At 50.1% G+C, this 22,467-nt stretch overlaps 1 protein-coding gene and 1 long non-coding RNA gene across 4 annotated transcripts; one reads left to right on the plus strand and one right to left on the minus strand.

Annotated features, from left to right (window-relative positions):
- The first annotated feature begins 1,149 nt into the window (after positions 1-1,149).
- On the plus strand, positions 1,150-20,840 carry LOC148182459 (uncharacterized). 3 transcript variants are annotated; one of them, XR_015774695.1, is made up of 3 exons: positions 1,150-1,259; positions 1,711-1,847; positions 20,143-20,840. It is a non-coding gene; the product is annotated as an uncharacterized LOC148182459 (long non-coding RNA). The 3 variants fall into 3 exon arrangements; XR_015774697.1 differs by lacking the exon at positions 20,143-20,840 and adding an exon at positions 14,609-14,985; XR_015774696.1 differs by lacking the exon at positions 20,143-20,840 and adding an exon at positions 2,363-2,691.
- On the minus strand, positions 5,869-15,773 carry CCR7 (C-C motif chemokine receptor 7). Its single transcript, XM_005531433.3, has 3 exons — positions 15,581-15,773; positions 10,584-10,633; positions 5,869-9,292 (listed from the first exon to the last, which is right to left on the minus strand). The coding sequence occupies exons 1-3, from the start codon at positions 15,588-15,590 to the stop codon at positions 8,228-8,230; spliced, it is 1,125 nt and encodes a 374-aa protein (XP_005531490.1). The 5' UTR covers positions 15,591-15,773; the 3' UTR covers positions 5,869-8,227.
- Positions 20,841-22,467: the final 1,627 nt, after the last annotated feature.

Genomic DNA, 22,467 nt, shown 5'->3' on the forward strand with positions numbered 1-22,467 from the left:
TTCAGTTGTGCCTCACACTTCTGGATGAGCACAGAGGTGCTGGGAGAGTGTCTGAGGGGTTTGGGCACCCCCTGGAAAATGAGCCTGAAGTCGGTGTGTTTCTGCACTAAAAGCTGTGAATTTTCACGTGCATCTTTGCTGACAAAGAATCAGAGAATATCCTGAGGATCATCCACTCCAGCTCTTGTCCCTGCACAGGACACCCCAGCAATCCCACCGTGTGCTGAGAGCATTGTCCAAACACTCCTGGAGCTCTGTCAGCCTTGGGGCTGTGCCCATTGCCTGGGGAGTCTGTTCAGTGCCTGAGCACCCTCTGGGATAAGAACCTTTCCCTGATACCCAACCAAACCATCCCAGGCTCAGCTCCAGCTGTTCCCTCAGGTCCTGTCGCTGGTCACCAGAGCAGAGATCTCCCCACCAGGAGGATGTTGAAGAGCCCAATGCCCTCAGCTGCTCCTCCATACCCTTCCCTTCCTTCACCATCCTCACAGCCCCCTCGGGATGCTCTCAGACAGCTTTAGATCTCTATCTCTTGCACAGGAATTACTCCAGAACACTTTGTTCACAGAAGCTCCCTGCAGAGGGACCATTTACTGTCAGAGTTTCTGTCCATCCTCTACCAGCTGTAGCTTCACCTCGGTGCAAAGTTCACACCTCTGCAACATTCATCGTCACCTGCATAACAGTGAGAAGTCTTTGGGTCACTGACAGTGTTTTTCTCAGTTCATCTACAAATTCAGGAGCTGAAGCCACCCGTTATTGTGTGGTGAGAGATGGAAAAGCACAGTGAGGCCTCGTGGAGAGGAGGGAGTGTTTGTAAAGCTTGCTTGGAAAAATCATCTGCTTCCTGATAAATCCCATTTTCCAGGCTGGGATTTTTCCAGAGCAGATGCACTGGAGTTTCCCACAGGGTCCCACGTGGTGGGAGGTGGCTGGAAAAGGCCATTTAGGTTTTTCAGAGTTGTCTAGGAAGTTTGGGTACAAAGCCAGCGGAAGGTGATCTGTGGGAGATGTCATTTAATGGGAAGATGGAGGAAACAGGATGGGATTTAGCACTGAGAATGGATTGTTGAAGTCACATGGAAGAGGTGTGGGCTGATCCAGAGGGAAAAGTCAGGTGAATCAAAGCCATTTAAAATCACTTCCAATAGATTTAAATGAAACCAAAGTAGAGCAACTCCACTTCTTAGCCTGGTTGCCGACAGAGGGATTCCAGATGATATCACTGATACGATCTGAACCCACACCTTTACTTCAGGGTAAGTTTTCCCGAGTTTTTCCAGGAATCCTGGCTTGGACGGCAGGAGGTGTGTGTGGATCACTTCCCAGCCGTTCCCACATGGTGTCAGCAGCTCTCAAGGGGAGCGCTGTGGTTGGTCCTGTGGGGATTTCAGAGGTTTGGCTGGGAGCCCTCTCCCAGGAGCAGGGAACTCATGACCCAAGGCAAGAGCAGAGGAGGGTGGCTGTGAGGGAAGGACATGGAGGAGACCTTGTCCCTGCTCTCCCCTATCCCAGCGTTCCATCTCTGGTTCCCAGGGCTGCAGCCAAAGGGGGCTGGTCACAGACCCGTGCTGGATGTGCTGTGGGTCACTCAGAGCCTGTCTGTCATTCCTGAGGCTGTCACTCAGACCCTGGGGAGGTCACCAGTGCTTTCAGAAGTTCTTTCTGTTCTGGGCTTTTCCTAATAATCTCAATTTCTTTTTGTTTCAGATGTCAGGGAAGAGAAGGAAGTGTTTGTGTCTGGGTCACTGGAGCTCTGTGTCACGGTGTGTTTCAGGCCGTGTGCCATGACCTCCTCCACGGCTGCAGGAGGAAATGCCCAGCGAGGGAAGGCTCTTTCTGCACAGGTGATTGTAAAGGGGGCTCATTTCCCTGCTGGAGCTCAGGAGCAGGTCCTTGGTGGGGGTGGAACATGCACCACAAGTCCCCTGGGAAGAGCAGCTTTTCTGCAGAGCTGCTGTCTCAGTAGAGCATCACCTCTGTGCCCTGGGGCAGCTGGGACAGGATCTGTGGCACAGCTGTGGGGCTGCTCCCCACCCTGAGCTCCCTCCAGCCCAAACCGTTCTGTGATTCCATGATGACCTTCTCTGGTGCGGTGCAGCCTGGGCAGTGCCTGGAACAGGCTGCCCAGTGGAGGCAGGAGGCTCTGGCAGCTTTTCAGGGCTTGTTTGTGGTGTTGGGGAGACCTTTTCTGTTGGCTGTTCTCTGCAGCTCCAGAACAGCCTCACGCCTGCAGCTGTTTGGGCTGCGCAGGCAGCGCTGGCACGTGAGGGCGGCTCGCGTGGGGAGGGTGGTGGGGGCCTGCCAGGAGCTGCTGGCAACACAGCTGGATGAGTCTTGTAGGGATCTGGTGCCTTTCCAGGTCTGCTGCAACCCTCCAAAGCCTGCTGGAAGCCACGTGTGTGTCAGGGGGGGATGTTTGAGCAGGAGCCTCCTCCCTACCTGTGACCCCCTGGCGAGGCAGAACCAGGACCCACCTGCAAAAGTGTGGAACTCTTCAAAGGGGCTCATGCAACAGTGGAGGAGCTGAGCCTGGGTTAGTCATCCATAAAGGGCTTTGTTTTTTCCCTCTCCCACTCCCCGCCCTGGCACAGGGGCTGAAGCTCTTTCTCGCTGCGTGGTGTGGCCAGAACTTAGAAGCAGCATGTTATCTCCCAGGGAATCAGTCAACTCTGCCCTGAAAACACGAGTTTCTCTCTGTGCAGCCCCAACAGCTGGGTTTTGCCCCAGTGGGGTTGGATTCTGCTGTGATTGCCCCAGAGTGAAACCAGGACACCTGTGTGTGCTCACTGAGCTTCGTGTGGAGGTGGGATGTTCCCTGATGAGAAGACAAAGCTGCGGGTAAAACCTGCAGGATCCAGGAACTGGAACTGGTGAGAGAAATTCTGATTTTGGTACAGAGCAGCATGCACAGATTCCAAATCCTGGAAGGCCTTTTTGTCTGTTTAACTGGAAATCATCTGGCCTTTTCCTCTCCTGCAGGATGATTCTGAGTATTAGTGTTGTCCTTCAGTCATGGAAATTTCCCAGTAAAGTCCCTGACTGCTTGACAATAATTTTTGTGCTAGCAAGCACAGAAAGGAAAGTAGCTCTCTTGTTATTTATTTTTTTTTTTAGACAATTGAATTAAAAACAAAGCAGCAGGAAGGGAAGTTTCAGTTCCTGCACATGAGGAGCTGCAGGGGCTCAGCAGTGGCAAATGCCTGGGCTGGCTCTGCATGTGGAGCCAGAAGGCTCCTTATCTGTTCAGACCTGAATAAAGTTTCTACAACAAGCTGGGGCAGTGGCAGGTGATGGTAGAATATCAACACTTGACTCTCTGCTGGTTTAATATCAATACTCAGCTCTGCAGAACTGGGGTCTTAGTGAAAGTGAAAAAGCAACTCTCATTTTGGGCAGGCTTGTGGCTGCCACAGCCTGGCTTGAAAACTGCAGATTTCTGCTAAATCTGAATGTGTGAAACTCTTCATTTCTGAAACTGTGAGGCTTCCCACACGTGGGATGAGCACAGAGGCAGGGATGTTCTGCCTGGTTTTAGTGCTTGGGGAAGGAGCAGGACGGGCTGGGCTGAGGAGAAGGGCTGGGGACACGGCTCCCACTCCGGGCTCTGAGGTGGTCAGCAGTGGATTGTGCTGCTGTCATTGAATGCAGCAGCACACTGTAATCTGGTTATTTTCCCTTATATCTCTACTGCATGTTCCTGTCCCCTGCTTGGTGCCAACTGTTGGCTCTGAGCTGATCCTCCACCTTCTAATCCATAAACAGTGGATTACAAATGGAACAGTGGTTTCTAATCCATAAGCATATGGATTATGGAAATATATAATCCATATGGATATCTAATCCATAAACAGTGGGTTACAGACTGGAAACAGTCCTGGTCAGACTCTTTGATTCACTTGCTTTGAGGTCATGAAGCTGCCTGTGATGACACAAAGGGCAGGTGGCATCTCAGCTGCCTCAGTTTCCCCAGGTGCCTCTCACCGTGGCCCAGGATGGATGGAACCCCACCATGGCCCCAAGCAAGACAGCTTTGCCAACAAGGACAGTTGGTGGTACAAGAAGTTCTCCCCTGAGATGTGACACCTCCACCCCCAGAACAGGAGTTTGGGGTTTTTTTTTCCTTACAAAAGAAGCCGTGAGGAGGAAGCCATGGGCTGCTCTCAGCTACTCTGACTGATGCAGTGTGCCCCCACCCTTCCCCACCACCCACGGGCATTATTTTTAGGGTTTGTTTACCTCACTCGGTTCCAGCTCATTCTTTTTTGGGGTGACAAGGACTTTCCTCCCGCAGCTGCCCAGGTGGCACATGAGAAACCACAGCCCTGCCTGGAGAACTTTCCCCTTCCCATCAAGTGACGGGGGGCAGTGCCTGGGATAGCACAGAGAGGGAGGTGACACACCAGTGCCACGCTCTGAGATCGCTGGGAGCAGCTGCCAGCTCCCCCAGTGCCAGCTCTCTTGTTCCTCTTTCCAGTTTGGCTCCCACCCAGCCCAGATCCATTTGGCACCGAGGGCTTTCAAACCATAACTTAAAAATACACGTGCACAGAGACAAAGAACTGTCAGGGAAGGAAAAATGATGAACAGTGATACTTATCCAGAGCAGTGAAAAGTCCAGGGCTTCTGAGTGATGCAGGATTCCCCACAATAACCTGGAATAAGGATTGCAGAAACCCCCCAGACTCCACACAGCTGGGACTGGCCAGTCACTCCCTCCCCTGCCTTTATGCAGTGAAAGGCAAACCTGTGTCCCCATTCTCTAATGAGGTCCAGGCTTTTTATTGGCTTTTTAAAGAAGATTTGGAACTGTGAAAGGAAATAAGCAGCTTTTTCTGGTGAAAGCTACTAAAATAGGTTAAATCCATCTGAGAAACGCACGTTGTTTTTTTTTGTAGCAAGTTCTGTGTGACTTGGCTGCAATATTTGTTGCCCAAGCTGTGATTTTTAGGGGTTGCTTGGTGGTTTTACTGGTTAAGTTAGGGCTTTAAGGTGGAGTCTGTTTTCTTAATCAAGAAAGTTCCTGGATTTCAGGAGTTTCAGGAGGAATAAGATAATAAGAGTTTCAGGAGGAATGGCTACAAGTGCTGTGGCTCTCTGCAGATCCCCAGCTCTTGCTCCAAGCCCTGCCCAGCTGACTGCACCTTGTGCACAAACGAGCCTTGGGGCAGTTGAGTACCTCACCGTGGTGAGAGCAGGTGTTTATTTAAGGATCCCAGGGTTTGGGGTTCTGCATCTTGTGTTGTGCTGCAGTCTGGAGACGCTTCTGGAGTCTCTGTGCCAGGTGCTGAAACTTGCCCTGTCCTTTCTCTTCCGGGAGAAAACGTGAGGCTTTCGTCTCTCAGCGAAAGCAGAAATGGGCCTTAGCCCTGGCACGGGGGGGGGTCAGGCTTCTGTCTCCTCGTGTTCTTTGAGTTTCTTCCTCTTTGATTCCGTGGTTACAATTACAAGGCACTTTTGGTGAAGGATATGGGTCCCCCCTCACTCCCCTGAGTGCTTTGAGGCACGAATTGACTGGGGAGGTCAGGCAGGAGCATTGTGTTCATTGTTTTAGTTGCAGTTCCTACTCTCCCCCTGGATGAGGATGGGGACCCAGACCTGCTGCCTCTCCCTGGGAGCAATTCCCACAGTAACGTGGTGGTTTATTACTGAATTTTAATTAAACATGAACAATAAAGTCCTACAGCTCAAAGAATTTTCATTTAAAGGTTGATGAGTAGCCATTAGGTGCACCCAGCTGTGGAGCAGCATCAAGGCAGGTGGGTTCACAGTTAAAAGAAAAACTTCATGTGCTGCTGACTTGTTTCTTTTATAGTCCATCAACAGATGAAGTAAACCAACATTTTTCTATTTAGTTTATTTTCCACACGCTCTGTCCTGCAGGGCAGCACTGGGATGAAGCTGAGCTGATCAAACAGCTCCTGACAGGACAGAAGGATTGACAAGGACTGTACAAGGATGGAGAAAATGCAATGGAAATCCAGAAGTAATTTGTTTAAACCATTATAATTTATTTTTCTCAAGTAGCAAAATACAGTCAGTTTTCAGACATCAGTGGGGAACCTCAGGTTGGGATCTTAGGCCAGCATTAACATGACTCATCTAAATTAGATGCAAATTTGTTCTGTCCGTTAAATTTAACCAGGGAAAGCCAGGCACTCTGACATCACCACTGCCTCTCTGAGGCACCAGCTGCAGCTGTCCCAGAGGGCGCCTCTGCATCTCATTTATGGAAGCAGATGTGTGTTATCCTGTTTGGAATCCATCTGGTCTGTAAGGACCTGGAGACCTCTTCATTTGCAGGAGGGGAATGGTTTTTATCTACAGGACACAAGTACAGCTCCAGGTGCTGGTGGAGCAGTTTCCTGGCTGGAATTAGGTGAATGGATTCTGCATAAAAAGGTTCCATGGAAGCAGAGTGTTCTCAGGGTACATTCATGAACAGATTGAACTTTGTCTGTGTAAAGCAGCTTTACATATTGAATATACATTAACAATGTATTGTTACTGATGAGGAAAACTGCAAATACCCCATGCTGGGGGTGTCCCTGGCTCTGGCCAAGATCATGATAGCTGGGTCTTGCCCAAATAAGGATGAGAAGGAAACCAAGGGTAAATAGCTGTTCAGTGTCAGTTGTCATGAACTCCGTTTCATGTGACAGAGAAGCAGCACTTCTGTACAGTTACCTGGGCATTGTAAATGAAAATGAGTTCAACTCTTGAGCACAGATAGGCAACACGGAGCAGAATGTCCTCTCTTCCTGAATCCCAGCCCTTGGCAAAAATGCCACACACCAGAGGTTTATGGAGAGTTTGTTTAGATTTGGTGGCAGCCAGGTAAATAACTGGCAGTGCTGTCTCAGACCGAGCCAGTGAATTCTGCCTTGGAAGGCTGATTTTAATTCTCAGTTCTCTAAAGCAATCCTCTCCAAACCCGTGAACCAGGGAGTTCTCTGTGTCACTCCTGATGGATCCGTGTGTTAAAAGAAAAGGATAAATGTCTGTTTAGTGAGTGTTTTGCTGCTCATGGCTCTGTGTGTTCAAGGGAACATGGACATGTGTCACCTGTCAGCCCTGGGAGCAGCTCCAGGCTGAGCCCTCTCTCCACTGGTGATGGCCCTGGGAGAGGTGGGTGCTGTGGGACCAGAGCACGCAGGACAAGGACAGGGACAGCTGCACAGACGTTCCCCTGTCCCACGACAGCGACAGCGCTTCCCAGAGCGTTCATCTGTCATCAGGAATCTTCGCTCTTCCTGTAAAAGTGCCAACTGGAATTACAGTCTGGGCTCCTCCGAGGTCTGACTTTGCACAACAGTAATCTCTGTTCAGCTGCCGTGGCCCTGGCAGTGGTGGGACTGCGTTCAGATCAAACCTCAGTCAGCCGTGTCTTTGTTGGTGCCGACAGCACCGATGCAAAACACGCCCCAGTAGCTTATGAGTGAAATACAGATCTGACTTCAAAGGCAGCTGAAGTCCTGTAGAAGGATGGGGAAGGGAGGAGAAAACCCACATTCATTTTTATCTCAAGGTCAGCAGGTGATAGCCCAGAAACAGCATACAGGCAGAAGTGGAATTTGTACTTTTCCTGACAGAGCTACGAGTGGCTACAATATTATACAAAATAATTGAAATTATGTCTAGGGTTTGTATGGATTTAGCATTAGCTGTGGTCATCTCTCACTTTTCATGGGGGAAGGCAGAGCAGTTGTGTGCTCAGATACTCCACTGCTGGGCTTGTGGGTTGGATGGAGCCTGAGGCTGCGGGTGAGGGCTGTCCTCGGACTGGCTCAGTGCAAGGGCATTTCCATGGGATTGCAGAGCCGTTGTCTTGTTAAAAGCAACATCCAAAGCAAGGGTGATGCTCCTGGCAGCTCAGCTCCAAACGACAGTCCTGCTGCACCAGCGTCTGTTTTCTCTTGGTGCTTGTCGCTTTTAGGGTAAATGTTCTATTTTGAGCATTTCTCATTTTGACAGGGAAAGTTCTAAGCTGAAGGTGAAATGACAGGAGAAATTGTAGACTCACCACCTCTCCCTTGCTTTGCTGTTAGTGACAACTCCGTTGTAAAGCCTGTTCACCCGTGGGATATTGGCCAGCAGTCCTCACTGCTTGAAACAGGGGGAGGCTTCTGGATTTTCCCCTCGGCTTCTCTGCAGTGTGGCAGGTCTTGTTCTGCCAGGAGTTCAGACTAGAGAAAATGTCTAAAGCCATTTCAGCTCGACCAAGAGCTCACGGGGAGAAGGTGGTGGTTGTCTCTGTCTCCATGGCGAAGGAGGACCTCTTGTTGTCGCGGCAGGAGGTGAGCTGCCAGAGGCGCTCCTGGCTCAGGCAGCCCAGCTCCTTCAGCAGCTTGAAGAGGTCGGTGCGGAATTTGACACCGATGAAGGCGTAGAGGAACGGGTTGAGGCAGCATCGGAAGCAGGCCAGGGTGTAGGTCACGTCGTCCGCCACGTCCAGCTTCTTGCTCTCCTCACATGAGCTGGTCTGGTTGAAGGCTGAGATGGTCTTGGCCAGCATGACGCCGTTGTAGGGCAGCTGGAAGACGACGAAGACGATGACCACGGCGATGATGACCTTGATGGCTTTGTTCTTCTCAAAGTTGCGGGCCTGGAGCAACGTTTTGATGATGATGAGGTAGCAGAAAGACATGACCAGGAGGGGAATTAAGAAGCCAAACACCATTTGGGACACTTTGATGCCAGTGTTGAAGGTCTGCAAGTCATTAGCAATGATGGAACAACGGGGATTGCTCTCCGAGTAGTTCACACCACTGTGAACCAGCTCAGGGATGGAGAGGATGAAGGCCAGGAGCCAGATGAGGATGCACGTCACCTTGCTGATGAATATCATCCGGGGACGCAGGCGATGGGCCGAGGCAGCCTGGACGATGGCGAAGTACCTGTCGATGCTGATGGACAGGAGAAGCAGCATCCCGCTGAAGAAACTCATTTTGCAGATGCAGTAGACGGCTTTGCAGGCAAAGCTCCCAAAAAGCCAGTGTGTGACCGCGCTCGTGGCCCAGAAGGGAAGGGTCAGCAGGAAGAGGATGTCTGCCAGAGCCAGGTTCAGCAAGTAGATATCTGTCATGGTTTTCAGCCTCTTGAAGTAGATGTAGGTGAGCATGACCAGGCCGTTCCCCAGCAGCCCCATGAAGCAGATGAGGCTGTACATGGCCGGGAGGAAGGCAGCACGGAAGTTACGGACCTCCTTCTTCTCACACAGGGACTCAAACATGCTGTAGTCGATGGTGCTGTTGGAGTCGTAGTCATCAGTGACATTGTCCCCAGCACAGAACTAGAGCAGGAAAGAGAAGAGTGTTGGGACAAGGACTGCATTCCCTGTGTGGCCGTGCTGGGAAAGGAGCCTGGAGAGAAGTCCCAGGGAGTTCCCAAGTGCTGTTTCATGCCAGCATCACAAACAGAGCTGACACAACCTCGTGGCTGAAAGCATTTCCCATAAATATATGAGGTTTGGGGCTTTTTGGGGGGCTCCATGTTTTGTGCTCAGCCAAAGTAACACCTGCAAACCCCCAGATGTGTGGCAGCTTTCCAGAGTGTTCCAGGACCTGCCTCCAGCTGTGTGTGCACAGCCAGCTGTCAGATAAAATGTGAGAAATAAAACATCCTTCGGCTAAATTAAAAATCAGTGAAGGTGTCGGTGAGAGTGTGAGGAAGCGCAGTGAGTGCAGCAGGAAGCTGTTTCCGTGTTGGCGCGGATGTGGGGCCGGCATCTCATTCAGGCCCCTGATTTCAGTTCTGATTACTTGTTTCATCTTCCTACACTGCCATAACCTGCAGGGCAGACAGGGCCTGTGGTATCTGTGCCCTGCTTTTTGTGACTTATTAGTCTCCAGAACCTTCTCCCCATCTCACAGACATGAAAGGTTTCCTCTGGATACCCCCACCCTTTATCGGAGAGCATCTTGGTGCTCTCCATCTCAGCAGGTTTGGCTTTCACCACATCCTGCCAGGCTGCCAGCAGTGAAAGGGAAAAGCACGGGTGGCTGGGCTGAGCCCCAGGAGCCCCACGGGCTGGGGGTGGCCACTGCTGCCGAGGGACAGCAGGCACCAGGACCAGGCCCCGGCTTTGGGAGCAGGTCATGGCACAGCTCCGTGCTTGGGGTCCTCCCTGCTGGGCAGGAACTGAGCAAGAACAGGCAGGGGAAATGCTGAGCTCTTCCTCCTCGGGCACATCTCTCTCTGGCTCTATGCTTGGTCAGAGCCCAGCACCTTGACCAGGAATCTGCAGGGAGCAGGAACCGGCTGCTCCCTGCAATCAATGTGGTGCACTCCTGTCTGCCCTGGAAATGCTCATTTGGGGCTAAAAGGGACTCCTACAAGCCAGGCCACCTGAAAATCACTGCGTTTGTCACTGTTTTTCTCTCCTTGGTTTTGTTTCTCTTGTTTGTTTTTCTGTAGCTGGGCTCTGCTCTCACCTCCCACCTCCCACAGCTGGATCCTGGGGTGAGCAGCTGTGTCCCCACACATTTCTGGGACTGTGGGTGGCTGCTCTGAGTTTTTGAGATCTCCTTTTACCCACTACTCAAAGCAGCTGGATTTCAACAACGTTGTTGAAAACATCTTACCTGAAAAATGAGTGGCAGGCTGAAAACAAGGGTGACCTTTAGCTGCTTGCCTAGGAAAGAAGGAGATGCTGTGTTAGTGGCTGAGTGGGGGTTTCCACAAGGTTCTCTGTTTGAAAAAGCAGAGGGTCATGTTGTCCATGGCACTGTGAACCCTGCAGAGCCCTCATCACTGAGGAAACCAAAACCTGGGGAAGATGCCAGCAAAATAACTCAGGGTTGTGTGTGTTACTGCCAGAGCACTGCTCAGGAGTCTGGCCCCTCTGGCTTCATAGATCACAGTTTGGGTTGCAAGGGGCCTCTAAAGGTCATTCAGTCCAACCCCCCTGCAGTGAGCAGGGATGTCTTCAACTCGACCAGGTTGCCCAGGACCCTGTGCAGTGAAGGCTGAGAGCTGAGAACTCTTAACTCAGGCACAGAGCACCCATTCTGATTTTATCCGATACTTCTCCCTGCAGGCAGCCAGCAGCCTGTTCCCTTGTGTCTGAGCAGTGAGGGTGCAGCTTAATCCTTGTGAAAATACCCAGCTGTGAGGGCCATAAATCTGCCCCAGCTGTGCCCGTGTGGTGCCTGGGCTGCGGAGAGGAGAGCTCGGCTCCCCATGGGACAGATGGAACTGGAACTGGCTGAAATTTATTGCTTGTATCTAAATGTCAAGAATTAGCTTCTGCTGCCTTGGGATGTAAAAATACAGGATGCTGACAGCTGGGAGGAAAAACTGAATTCAGAGGCAGGTGTGATGGTGGGGAGAGAGCAATCTCAGCCAAGCAGCTCTTCCTGCTGTGGTTAGCAGGGCAGGGGCCAGGGAAAGCTTTCTCCTCGCTGGTTTTACAGTTCACACCAGCATCTACCTCAAGCATTTGCCACTGAAAGTTGCTCAGCTGGAAGATGGCAGAGGGAAAGCCCTGGGCTCCACTCTGGTGTGAGGAGATGTGTCCCTCCCTGAGGGGTGCCTTGGCCCAGGATGTCCCTCCAGGCACTGGCTGGTCCCTGCATCCCCTCTGTTACTGTGGGTTTCTGCTCTGCGGGCTCTGGGCAAAGGGATAGCTTTGGCTTTCAGCTCCCTGTTCATCCTGGAACTCTGCCTTGCTCCTCATGGCCTGGCTGTTCATGCATGTCACTGATTCCTGTGCTTAGTGTCTGCTGGACTCAGCTCTGCTTGGTTTCTGCTGGGTTTCAGTTTGGAGCCTGCTCTGCCAGGCTCCTGCTCATGTTTCACTGGACCAGGATGATGAACTTCCACTACAGGTAACTGCACCCACTGCAGGCTGTTTGTGGAGTTAAAATATATTTATATAATAACACCAAGTCCCCATGCAAAGTCACATGCAACAGCTTCACTAATAACAGATAGAGTTATCTGTGAGTGGGGATGGTTTTTAATACGTGAGGGTGATGTGTGGGTGAGAGTTCCTCACGTGTGAAACTCATACTGCTCATCCCCGGGCCTGTGTGAGCGCCTCCCCTGAGGTCTTCTACAAGTTCTGTCTCACCTTCCCCCCTTATTTCCATCCATTATGCTCATGCAGCTGAGTGCTCAGTTGTGTTCATCCTCCCCTCACCTTCTCCTTAGTGCAGGTGACTCAGGAGTGGAGGAGTGCAAGGCAGGGACTGAGCACGGAGTGGAACTTCTGGCTGTTCTGTCCAGCCAGTGGCTTTCACTCTGACCAGTCCCAGACTGCAGGAAGAGGTTTTGTGTCTGCTGTGGTTGTCTCCCCTTCAAACTGTTGCCCTGGCTTTTGCATATAACACAGGAAATACACGAAAAGCCCTAAGGACTGAGACCTGCTGGGTGGGTTTAAGCAAGCACAGGCTGTAGCTGCCCTTCCTGCCTGGGATGGGGCACAGGGTCCCTGACTCTGCAAACACCATAGCAGCCTTTAGCCTTCCATTGCACCTTCTAAAGGTTTCCCTGGGACTCCTGGAGCTGCTCCTGGCTGCCTGGGATGGGTGATGAGTACCTGTGCTAGTAGCTCAGCCCCACCAGGAAATTACCCCTGTGGCTGCTGGAAAAGAGGAAGAACCACCCTCACTCCATGAAGGAAAAGCCCCCACCTAAACCATATAGCTGACCCTATCAGCTCTCTTTGGCTTGGTTTTCAAACTCCAGAGCCAGCCCTGGTGAGGGCTCCTTTGCTCTATTCTGTTTTCTTATCACCCTGTAAAGTCTAGAAAAACAGGACTGAGAACGTGACTCAACCAACTCCTGAAACAGTTCAGCCCATATCATTCCTTTGAAGATCATCATGGGTTTCTTTTTTCCCCCCCTTCTCAGTTGCTGTTTCAAGTGTCATAAATGTCAAATGGCTTTTCAATATGAAGAAAGTCTGTGCTGTTTCTGCCCCTCTTCTGTGCCCCCACCTCAGATTACAGGTTTGCAAAAGCACAACCAGAGAGGCCCTGCTGCCTCCTGCTCCCTCTGCACCAGTTTGAGCACGTTTGTGTCCCTGGTTTCAGTCAGACTGGACAGGACTTGCATCTCCCCAACTTGTCTTGTGGTCTGGGGCAGTGGGCAGAAACAATTATCATAACGTGAATCTTGCTCTGCCGTTTATCAGGCAGTTTTTCTTTACTTTTTCTATTTTTTACACCTCCTGGCAGTTGACTGCTGTGGGTATTTTCTTAAAGTTTTTAAAGTTTTGTTCCTCAAAATATTAAGGAAAGAAAACCCCTCTCAAAAGTCCCTGCAACCAGTTGCACTAGAAACCTCATTTATAAAAATACACCAAAACCCCACCAGAGCAAATGAGTCAGCCTGGCCCTAAAGCCCCATGCCAGCCCCATGTCTCAGCCTGGGAGGTGCTGGTTTGAGGCCATCCTTGTCCTGAAGGACCTGGAAACAGGTGGAAAGGGGAATTGCTCCATGGGAATGTAGGAATGAAGGGGTCTGTTCATGGCAGGGGGTGAGAACCCCCCAGATTTACAATCTTCCTCCACAGACAAAGGGGTGTGATTCATCCCTTGGCAGCTGTTGAGCTGTTCAGGCTCCCTCGATAGCAAAGGGAAAGAAACAGGTGTTTTCAAACCCCAGTTCAGGTGTCCTGGGGTGGGCACCTGGGGTGGGCACCTGGGGCACAGTTCAGGCCGTGCTGTGGCAGAAGGTTGGGTGAGTTTGGACAGGTAGATCCCTCCCAGTTTATCTGGATCTCCCTCAGCACCAGCTACTAATTATAAGCAAGGTAAGAGCAGCTGCAGGAGCGGTGAATCCCATCAGGTGGACCCAAAAAGACCTCTGGCAGTGGAAGTGTTCAGTGTCAGGACATCTGCCTGGAGGAGAGACAGCCCTGAGGGTGATTAATCAGATCACACAAATGACCAGGGCAGCTCTGAGGGTCTGGCTGCTGCTACAGCCGAGGGATGCACGAGAGCAAAGCAGGAGTTGGGAATGCTTTGGGAGTGTTGGCAAAGCTGAGCACACCTGCTCTGGTCAAACCCTCATGGTGAAAGAACATTTTCTGGCCATCCAGGATGGCAAGGCAAAAGTTCCAGCCTCAGCTCATTTGTAGGCAGTGATTAACCTGCTCTCTGTATTTTATACATGCACCAGTTTCTGGTGCTCCAGCAGTACAGGAAGCTTTCGGGGGAAGAACCAGATATTTCTGAGAAAAGTTAATCATACTTAAGTTATTTAATGACTATTGGCAGTTATCAGCCTCCTGTCCCCACTTCGCCTCCTCACAACGGGCAGAGGAAAGACACTGTCATCTCAGGAGTGAGTGGACCCAGTGAAACCCAGTCATGCTCTTATTTCATGTGTTCACTGATCTATTGCAGAAGAAAGTTAATAATTATCTACCTCCACTCCTTTCAGGAATCTGTGAATCAAAAGATAAGCAGAGAGAAGCAAGTAAAAAACTTCCTGCTGAAGTGAGCCAGTTGTGTTTTAAAGAAAGCACCACGGTGGTACAACTTCCAGGGAAATTAAATATTCATCTGAAATACGAAAAACCCAAAGCAGGAAATTTATCATAATCTGGTCAGATTCTCAGTAACTCTTTCTTTTCCCTGTCATGATTAACCTTTCCCAGGAGCTAAGTTCAGCTGTCCTTGTACACTGAACCCCTTGGAACAAACAGCCCACAAAGTGCCCACAGGATGATGCAGAGGCCAGAAGTTTAAATGAGAAGAATGATGTGTGGTGGGCAGGTCCAGCTGGGTATTTGTTTGGATGCAGGAATTCCAAAATCCAGGAATTTCCTGAGCCATTGATTGCCAGAGGCTCTGAGAAGACATCCAGGAGAAGGAAAACTCCCTTGGCCCATTCCCTGCTCCTGTCTGAAGGGTCCTGTGGGATCTTCCCCCCTTTTTCCCTGCATCCCCCAGGGCTTCCTGCATCCCTGGAACATCCTCAGAGCTTCCTTTATTCCCCAGAACTTCCTGCATCCATCCCCCTGAGCATCCTGCATCTCCAATGCATCCTGCTTCCCCCAGTGTTCCTGCAGATATTTTTTAATAGAAATAATTTGCAAAAGACTGGATGGACTCAGTGAACAAACTCAGCTCTTCTTGCTCCCAATTCCTTGATTGATTCACTGAATTAAAATGTTGCCAGGGAAAGTGTTCTCTCTCTCTCTTTTTTTAAGTTTTATTTTTTAAATTAAGAACACAGAAGAAAAGGTGTGAATTATGCAAGATTCCATTTGCTTTGGAACAAAAGGCCCCCTTAAAATTGCCTCCCATCCTCTTTTTTTGTGTTTGTTTCTGAAGTGATTTGAGCTTTTTGAGCCTCTAAAAGAGAACTGTGCTTTTTTTTTAATTTTTTTTTTTTCTTAAATAGTAAAAATGAGGAAGATGAAAATCTTTTACACTGTTTAAATACTACGATAGAAGTGCTCCACTCCTGTGTCACAGGGCAGGGACCGGGAATTATTAATAAAGCGGAAGATTATGAATTAGCTATTAATTATGTATAAATTATTTATTAATTATTAAGTAATTATTTATTAATTAATTATTTATTAATTATTAATAAAGCCCGAGGCTGCAGCCCAGGTACTCACCCCCATCCATGGTGTGGTTCCAGCACGCTCCAGTCACAGAGGTAGCGAGAGCATCCCCAGCCCCAGCGCCGCCTCCTCTCCTGCAGGACCCTCCTCGGGCAGCTCTGCTTTTATACCTCCTGCGCCCCTCTGAGGAGGTCACGGGCACCCTGATGTCACTGACATTTAGTAGACCCTGCTCCTCCTCCTCCTCCTCGTGCTCAGAGCTGTGCTGAGCTCTCGGGGTGCTCAGGTGCTGCCTCGGCGTGTTCCGCACACCCAGAGCTGCTGCTGACGCTCGGGGAAGAGAAGTGAGCTCTGCTTTTGGACTGACACATGAGGAATGGTCTGTGGTGAAGGAAACAGGGGAAAGAGGCTCTTTCTTACCTTCCCCTCCAGCAAATCCTGCTTCATCTATACAGCCCTCAGTGCTGGGGAAACAGAGAGGATCCCATCCCATTCCCCAGAGCTGTTTTGGGAAGGGGGCTCAGGATGAAAACTCTCAGTGCACAGGACCGCCCATGACAATAACACTTTGTCCTTCTCCCTTGCTACACTGCCAGCAGCTCAGTGACTTCCCCCATTCTCTTTCTGGGTATTTTTGTCTTCCCCAAAAGGCTCTGAACTTTCTCAGTGTCACGCCTTCCCCCAAGGCAAACCAGTGTTTGATGGCTGTCAAAGAGGGCTCTGCTCTTGGAGCAGACCCCTCAGATAGAGGGGTTGTTTCTCAGACAGAAACATCTCCAGCTCCTCACAAACTCGCTGTTCTCCTAAGCCAGGCTCACCTGGAAGTGATGCCTTTGGCATCTTGTCCTTTCTGTCTTTTTATGCTATGTCAGTACTGTTACTGCAGCCAGGTGGAAAAATAGGGCATCACAGGATGGAATCCCAGCCCAAATGAAATATACCTGAAGCTGAGGGTAGTTTTGAGGCTCCTGTGGATTTAGATCCTAGGTCATAAGGTCTTAGGTCCTTTATGAAGACTCAGATCCAGTTTCAGACCCTCCTTCAATGTGGTCCCAGCCCAACTCAAAATCCTCTCAGTGGACCAGTGCTGGTGTGGTTCTGAGCCCATTCTGGGGTGCTCAGGGAACAGGGTGCTGGGGTACTCAGGGTCAGGATTTTGGGTTTTTGGTGGGGCAGGAGGACTGTGATGGTTTTCCTCTTCTCACACAATGTGACCCCACTCTCCTTGCTGCTCTGTGAGTGCGCGGCACCGACTCCCCCGCGCCTCGCCTGGCTCTTATCTCAGTCAGCAGGTGCCGTTCACATCTCTGCAGCTATTTATTGCCCTGTTTGCCTCTGCTCATCAGGAATCCAGGCAGGTACGCTGCCTCAGGAGCTTTATCTTGTAACCACTTCCGTCAAGGAGGACTGGAGATGAAAGACTTCCCTTGGGTACCGGCAGAATACCCGGAATCAAGGGGTGTGACAGCTCTGTGGAGGCTTCACACAGGGTCACACCTGGGGAGCTGTGGGTGTGCAGAGAGGGCACGGGCCCCTCGGGGTGCTCTGTGCTCACCCTGCCCCAGGGAGAGGCACCAGGCACTGTTCTGGTGGATCCATCCCCATGTCCACGCTGGCTGAAGCCAAAGGCGAGACAGGGGAGGCAGGCAGGTGGTTTGCAGCTTGTTTTCTGCTCATGGTCCCAAGATTCAGCTTCAAAGTTTTGGTACCTGCCAAATTCTGTGTTGTTAGAGCCCAGTCAAGCAAACTGGTTTTCTTAAAAAGAACAGGAATGTTTAAAATGGGAATATTTAAAATGGGAATATTTAGAATGGGAATATTTAGAATGGGAATATTTAAAATATTTGGATCAGTTTGCTGTCTATGTATGACACTGAACATATATATGACATATATCTGTGTATGACACTGAACTTCTTGTATTGTCACATTTTGTACCCAGGGATTTCTCAGAACATTTATTAAATCTTTTCTTAATTTGATTGTGTATATTTGCAGTCCATGCCTGAGTGATTCCATCTCTGAAACGTTGCCTGAACCTGGGTGCCCCCTGAGCTGCTTTTCACAGAACTGTGATCCTGTGTGAGCAGACAGACAAACCCAGACACTGCCAGGCCTGAGCTGTGCCCATGAAAGCCATTGCTACTAGAACCTATTTGTTATTCCAAAGTTAATTAAATATATATAAAGAATCAAATTACCAGGCATTCCAGTCTCTGGGTGCTTCTGCTCCCCTCCAGCACCCAGGAGAGTGGAAGTCAGTGATTTAAACCTGCTGCCCAGGCTGCAGCAGAGCTGGGTGGCAGCTTTCATCCATAAACTTCTCAACAAAAATGCAGTTCCTGATAAATTCCACAGGAAATTACTCAGAGAGATTTTGGTTCAGTTCTCATTGGTTCCAATTTCAATTGAAATATTGAGTTGAACTGAATTGAACTGTGTAATCCTGAATTGTCCTGACATTAAATTGCAACTTGCTCAGCAATGGAACATCACAAGGAAGTTTAGCTCTGTGTTTCACATCCCTGGCCTGTGTGTAAAATTGGAATTCCTGTGGTTTGTCCCAACACAGTCTCACAGACATCCTGAGGTGGGCAAGATCCCAGAGCTCCAGGAGCGGGTTCCAAGGTGGCACGTGCAGGCTGGGAGACCTTGGAAATCAGAACTCAGGGCTGTGCCTAAGGAGGTGGAATTTGGTCTGAGAGAAGCACAACACAGAATGTTCTTGCATCCTGGATTCCAAACTTTTTGGTATTTTCCATCAGTTTTGCTTTAGGTGATTTGAGATGGAAACTCTGACTCCATTCCTCTGTTCTGCCCCTTGGCTGACATGAGCCATGGGAAGGTTTGTCCCCGTGGCTGGAGGAAGCCAGGGGTGCCCAGACAGAAGTGTTGGTGAGTTCAGGGTGAGCCTTTCCCAGCTGTACTTCCCAGTCACATCCTTGCACTGACGTCAAGGAGGGACCCTCACGTCTGTCCTGCTGTTCCTCTGCCTGGCAGTGCCAACTTGAGGTGCCTGGGATCTCCCAGCTCCAGCCCTGCTCCTGCCCAGACCCCTCCTCTGACGTCTGGGGACATCCAGGGGGGTTTGTGGTGGAAGTCAGCAGGGTCGCTCCAGGGGCTGTTGACGTTGTTGTTCCTCAGGCAAATATAAAATAGCAGAAGTGAAATCGTGAGTAAATTCCTGACCTTAAGAGTGGCACCAAGCTGGGATTCTTCACCCAGGAGAGTTCTTTGAGCGGGTGTCGGGGATGCCCTGAGAAACATCTCGTGATTGTGATCTCACCACCAGGTTATTAACAGATCCTTATCCTCCCGAGGGAGGAAGCAATCTGTGCAGGGCCAGGCTCTGATGGGGATGCACAGCACCCGTGGTGGTCAGCCACAGCAGAGAGGGGCACACCCAGTGTCACTGGGAATTCACCTGCTTTGTGCCCATGTCATGTCCTAGGTGATGGCCTGGCTCTCCAGGTCTTTTTTTTGGGAAAAATAAAAGATTTATCAAATTGGCATCTGCCTTGCACAGAACAGTTGGACATCAGCAAGAATTTCTTCATGGGCAGGGTGGACAGGCATTGGAAGGGGCTGTCCAGGGAGGTGGTGGAGTCCTCATCCCTGGACGTGTCCAGAGAACAACTGGATGTGGCACTCAGTGCTCTGGTCTGCTTGGTAAGGTGGGGATCGGTCACAGGTTGGACTTGTGACCTTGGAGGTTTTCTCCAACCTAAATGACTCCATGATTCTACTCCATGAAAGCAGCTCCCTCATCCTGGAGCTCAGGAATTGAGACATGAGGAGGGAAACAGAGCCGGAGATGCCAGTGAGGAGGGGTCAGGCTGCCAGGGACAGTGACATTCCCCTTTCCAGCCCCAGGGTGAGAAGGGAATTCCAGTGATCAGCCACTGACCATTTGCACTGCTGGTCCCTCTGTCCCTCAGGGCAGGGCTGGGCAGCTTCCCGTGGCTTCTGCTCCCTCTTGTCTGCCTGGGCTGCAGAGGGGCTGTGATGAACAAACTGATCCTTTCCGGATCTGAAGGAGACAGTGGTCCCCTCAAAATGCTGGGTGGGAAAGGAGAGGTGATTGAAAATGGGCAGAAAAGATCCTGGGATGTTACAGAAGCTATGTCAGGGGGAGCATATGAGCACCAGATGTGCCTAGAGATGGTAGAACCTTCTCACCCAAGTGGGCAAACTGCTGGGCAATTCACACAGGATATCAAACCCTAGTGAGCAGTGAATCATTTAGAGGCATAACAAGATACAGTTTAGGGAGATAAAGGGATATTGATAAAAGAGATAAAGCATTATGACACTTAAAAATAATTGAGAGGCAAAGTGTCCCTCACCATCCAGCAAACATCACTCCTGCAAGCTGTGTTCCCTTGGTCAAAAGGTGGAAGGTGTAACACCGATCTGCTGCTGCCTTTGGATGAAAACTGGATCTAGAAACTGGAAATAATCCCCTCAGTGTTTGCTCCAAGAACAGGTCATCCAGCCCTCTCTTACAGATCTGGCATTTCTCATCCCTGGGATTAAAAAATTGTAATAAACCCATGATAATGTGATTTTCACTCTGGTTCCAGAACTAAAATGGCTTTTTCTTGATTTTTAAACAGAATTGGGTGATAAAAGCAAATTGAAACTGGTTGTTGACTGAAATTACTGACTTCTGGAGTCACAAGTGAAGTTTTACGTGATGATTTACAACAAAGTAAGACACCAGCCTGATACGTGCAAAACCACTTCAAAAAACCCCTCAAAGACTGTGGAAAAAGAAACGTCAAAGTGAAAGAAGGGAACTGAGAGCACAAACAGCAAGACAGACCTGAAGCAGGATCTGGGCTTTCAGATTCAAGTGCCTGATCCCATTTGGCCATCAGATCCTGCTGGGAGAGGTTTGCCAGCCTCTGTCAGTAACACTCTGAGCACACAGGGGATTTCAAACCCAGGGATCCAAGCCCTGGATTCAAAGTCTCGAGCAGGTGTTGCAGCTCCTCAAAGGCACAAACATGGCTGTAACAGTCCAGGATGAAACTGGAGCTTGCCTGGGAGAACATGTGGAATTCCTGAACCCCCACTTCTGCAGTGTGGCACCCACAGTTTGTATCCAGGTGCCTGGAGAGCTCAAAGCTGCAGCTGAGTGACCTGTGAGCATCACCCTGATCTGGCAAATTGGTACAAATATCTCACCCTGTGAGTTGGTACAGCTGCAGCTCACTCTGAGCTGGTACAACCAGCAGCTCTGAGCAGTTGCACAGAGCATGAGGTGCCACAGCTGCTGCTGTTGGTGGCACCGACCATCCTGTACAAGAAAAGCAGCGCTCACGTTTACAGCCGAGGGAAGTACCGTGTGTCCTTTGGGCAGGTTGGTGAGGACTCCTGGTGGCAGTGCCTGCTGCAGCTCACACACCTCTGCCAGCACATATCCTGCACCAATTCCATCTCCAGTCTGCCATGAGGGGTGTTTTCCCCCGGTGTTCCAGCACCTGGGACTGCTGGGAACACTGGGCAGTTAAAGGGATGAGGGGAGGTCACACTGGAGTGAGGACACCCCGCATGGTGGGGAGGTTTGGATTGGTGGCTGATCAAACATGCTTTGAGTAGCTTTTCATAAATTGAGGAAAAAAAATCCAAAATAGCATTGTTTTTTAAAAAAATGAACAGCAAAACTTGCCTGGTTGGAGGTTCAGGGCAAAACCTGGGGCAAGAAAAGGAGAAATAAACCATCCCAGGATCCTTGGGACAGGGCAGAGGATACACTTGGAGCTGGTGGGAAATGGGAAAGCAAATCCTGGGATGGAGGAGGGGTCTTGGCAAAGGCCTGAGCAGAGCGAGGGTCTGACCCTGCTCCCTGTGTGCTGCCCACCCACACCTCCCCTCCTCAGGACCCTCCTCAGGACCCTCCTCACCCCCAGTTTGTCACCACACACGGGTGGATGTGAGTTCCCCCACCAGGGGCTCTGGACGTGCTCCCCCGAGTCAGGGCTCAGGGGCTCTCTGCTCCTGCCCTGAGCACAAGGCTCTGAACATCGCTGACACACACGAGCTGCCCCAACACCCCTTTGTGCCAGCATTCGGATTTGCTTTGATATTTTATTCCTGTAAAGCTCCTTTAATCTGTTTTATTTCTTTCTGTCACCAGCATAATCCTCTCTTGTGAGCAGCGTCTGCAGCTCATTTGGCTCCAGGCAGAGCAACTTGGCAAGACTTGTCCAGGTGATGCACAGGTGATTTCTTCCATTCATTTTTTTTCTAAAAAACAACCTTGTTTGTTTCTCTAGAAGTCTTTTTTTTTTTTCTTCTCTGAAAGTTCAGCTGCTGAACAAACACGAGGCTTTTGTCTTTCTGGGAAGCCAAGCTCAGTTCTGTGTGTAGGTGAGGAGTTTGGAAGGGATTTGGGTGCATGAAGCTCTGTTGGGCTCTGGGTTCACTTTACCTGGTGAATAATTTCTGAACAACCTCACAAGGTGCCTGGTTCATATTTTAACATCTAAATCCCTTTCAAAACTTACCCTTTGGGCCTGCTTTGTGCTATGTACCCGTTACTCTGTACCAGCTTTGTAGGTTAGAAGGTTTTTGGGGTGATAAAATCTAGTAATTACATAAATGAAAAAAAAACAAACCAACAAACCCCCAAACCATCAAAAAACTTGAGACCAGTTCTTTTTTTAACCCAGGCTTAATAACTTTTACCGAATGTGTTTTTGTGGTGAGATAAAAGCATATTTTTGACAACGACCCAACACAGACAAGAACCTTTGCCTGCAGAGCAAACCAGCAGCAGCACCACGGTGATGTCAGAGGTCACAATGCCTGAGTCAGACTTGAAAACCCCTGGTTTTTCTCAAAGAGAAAAACAAACCGAAGAAAACAACTCTCAGCACCCCACGGGGGATGGCTGCACCCCAGATCTCCAGCCTGCACCACCACCTGCCAGACAG

This window comes from Pseudopodoces humilis, chromosome 29 (assembly GCF_049639895.1).
Source record: "Pseudopodoces humilis isolate 2021_Gansu_Grassland_sample_001 chromosome 29, ASM4963989v1, whole genome shotgun sequence".
Lineage (NCBI taxonomy): Eukaryota > Metazoa > Chordata > Aves > Passeriformes > Paridae > Pseudopodoces > Pseudopodoces humilis.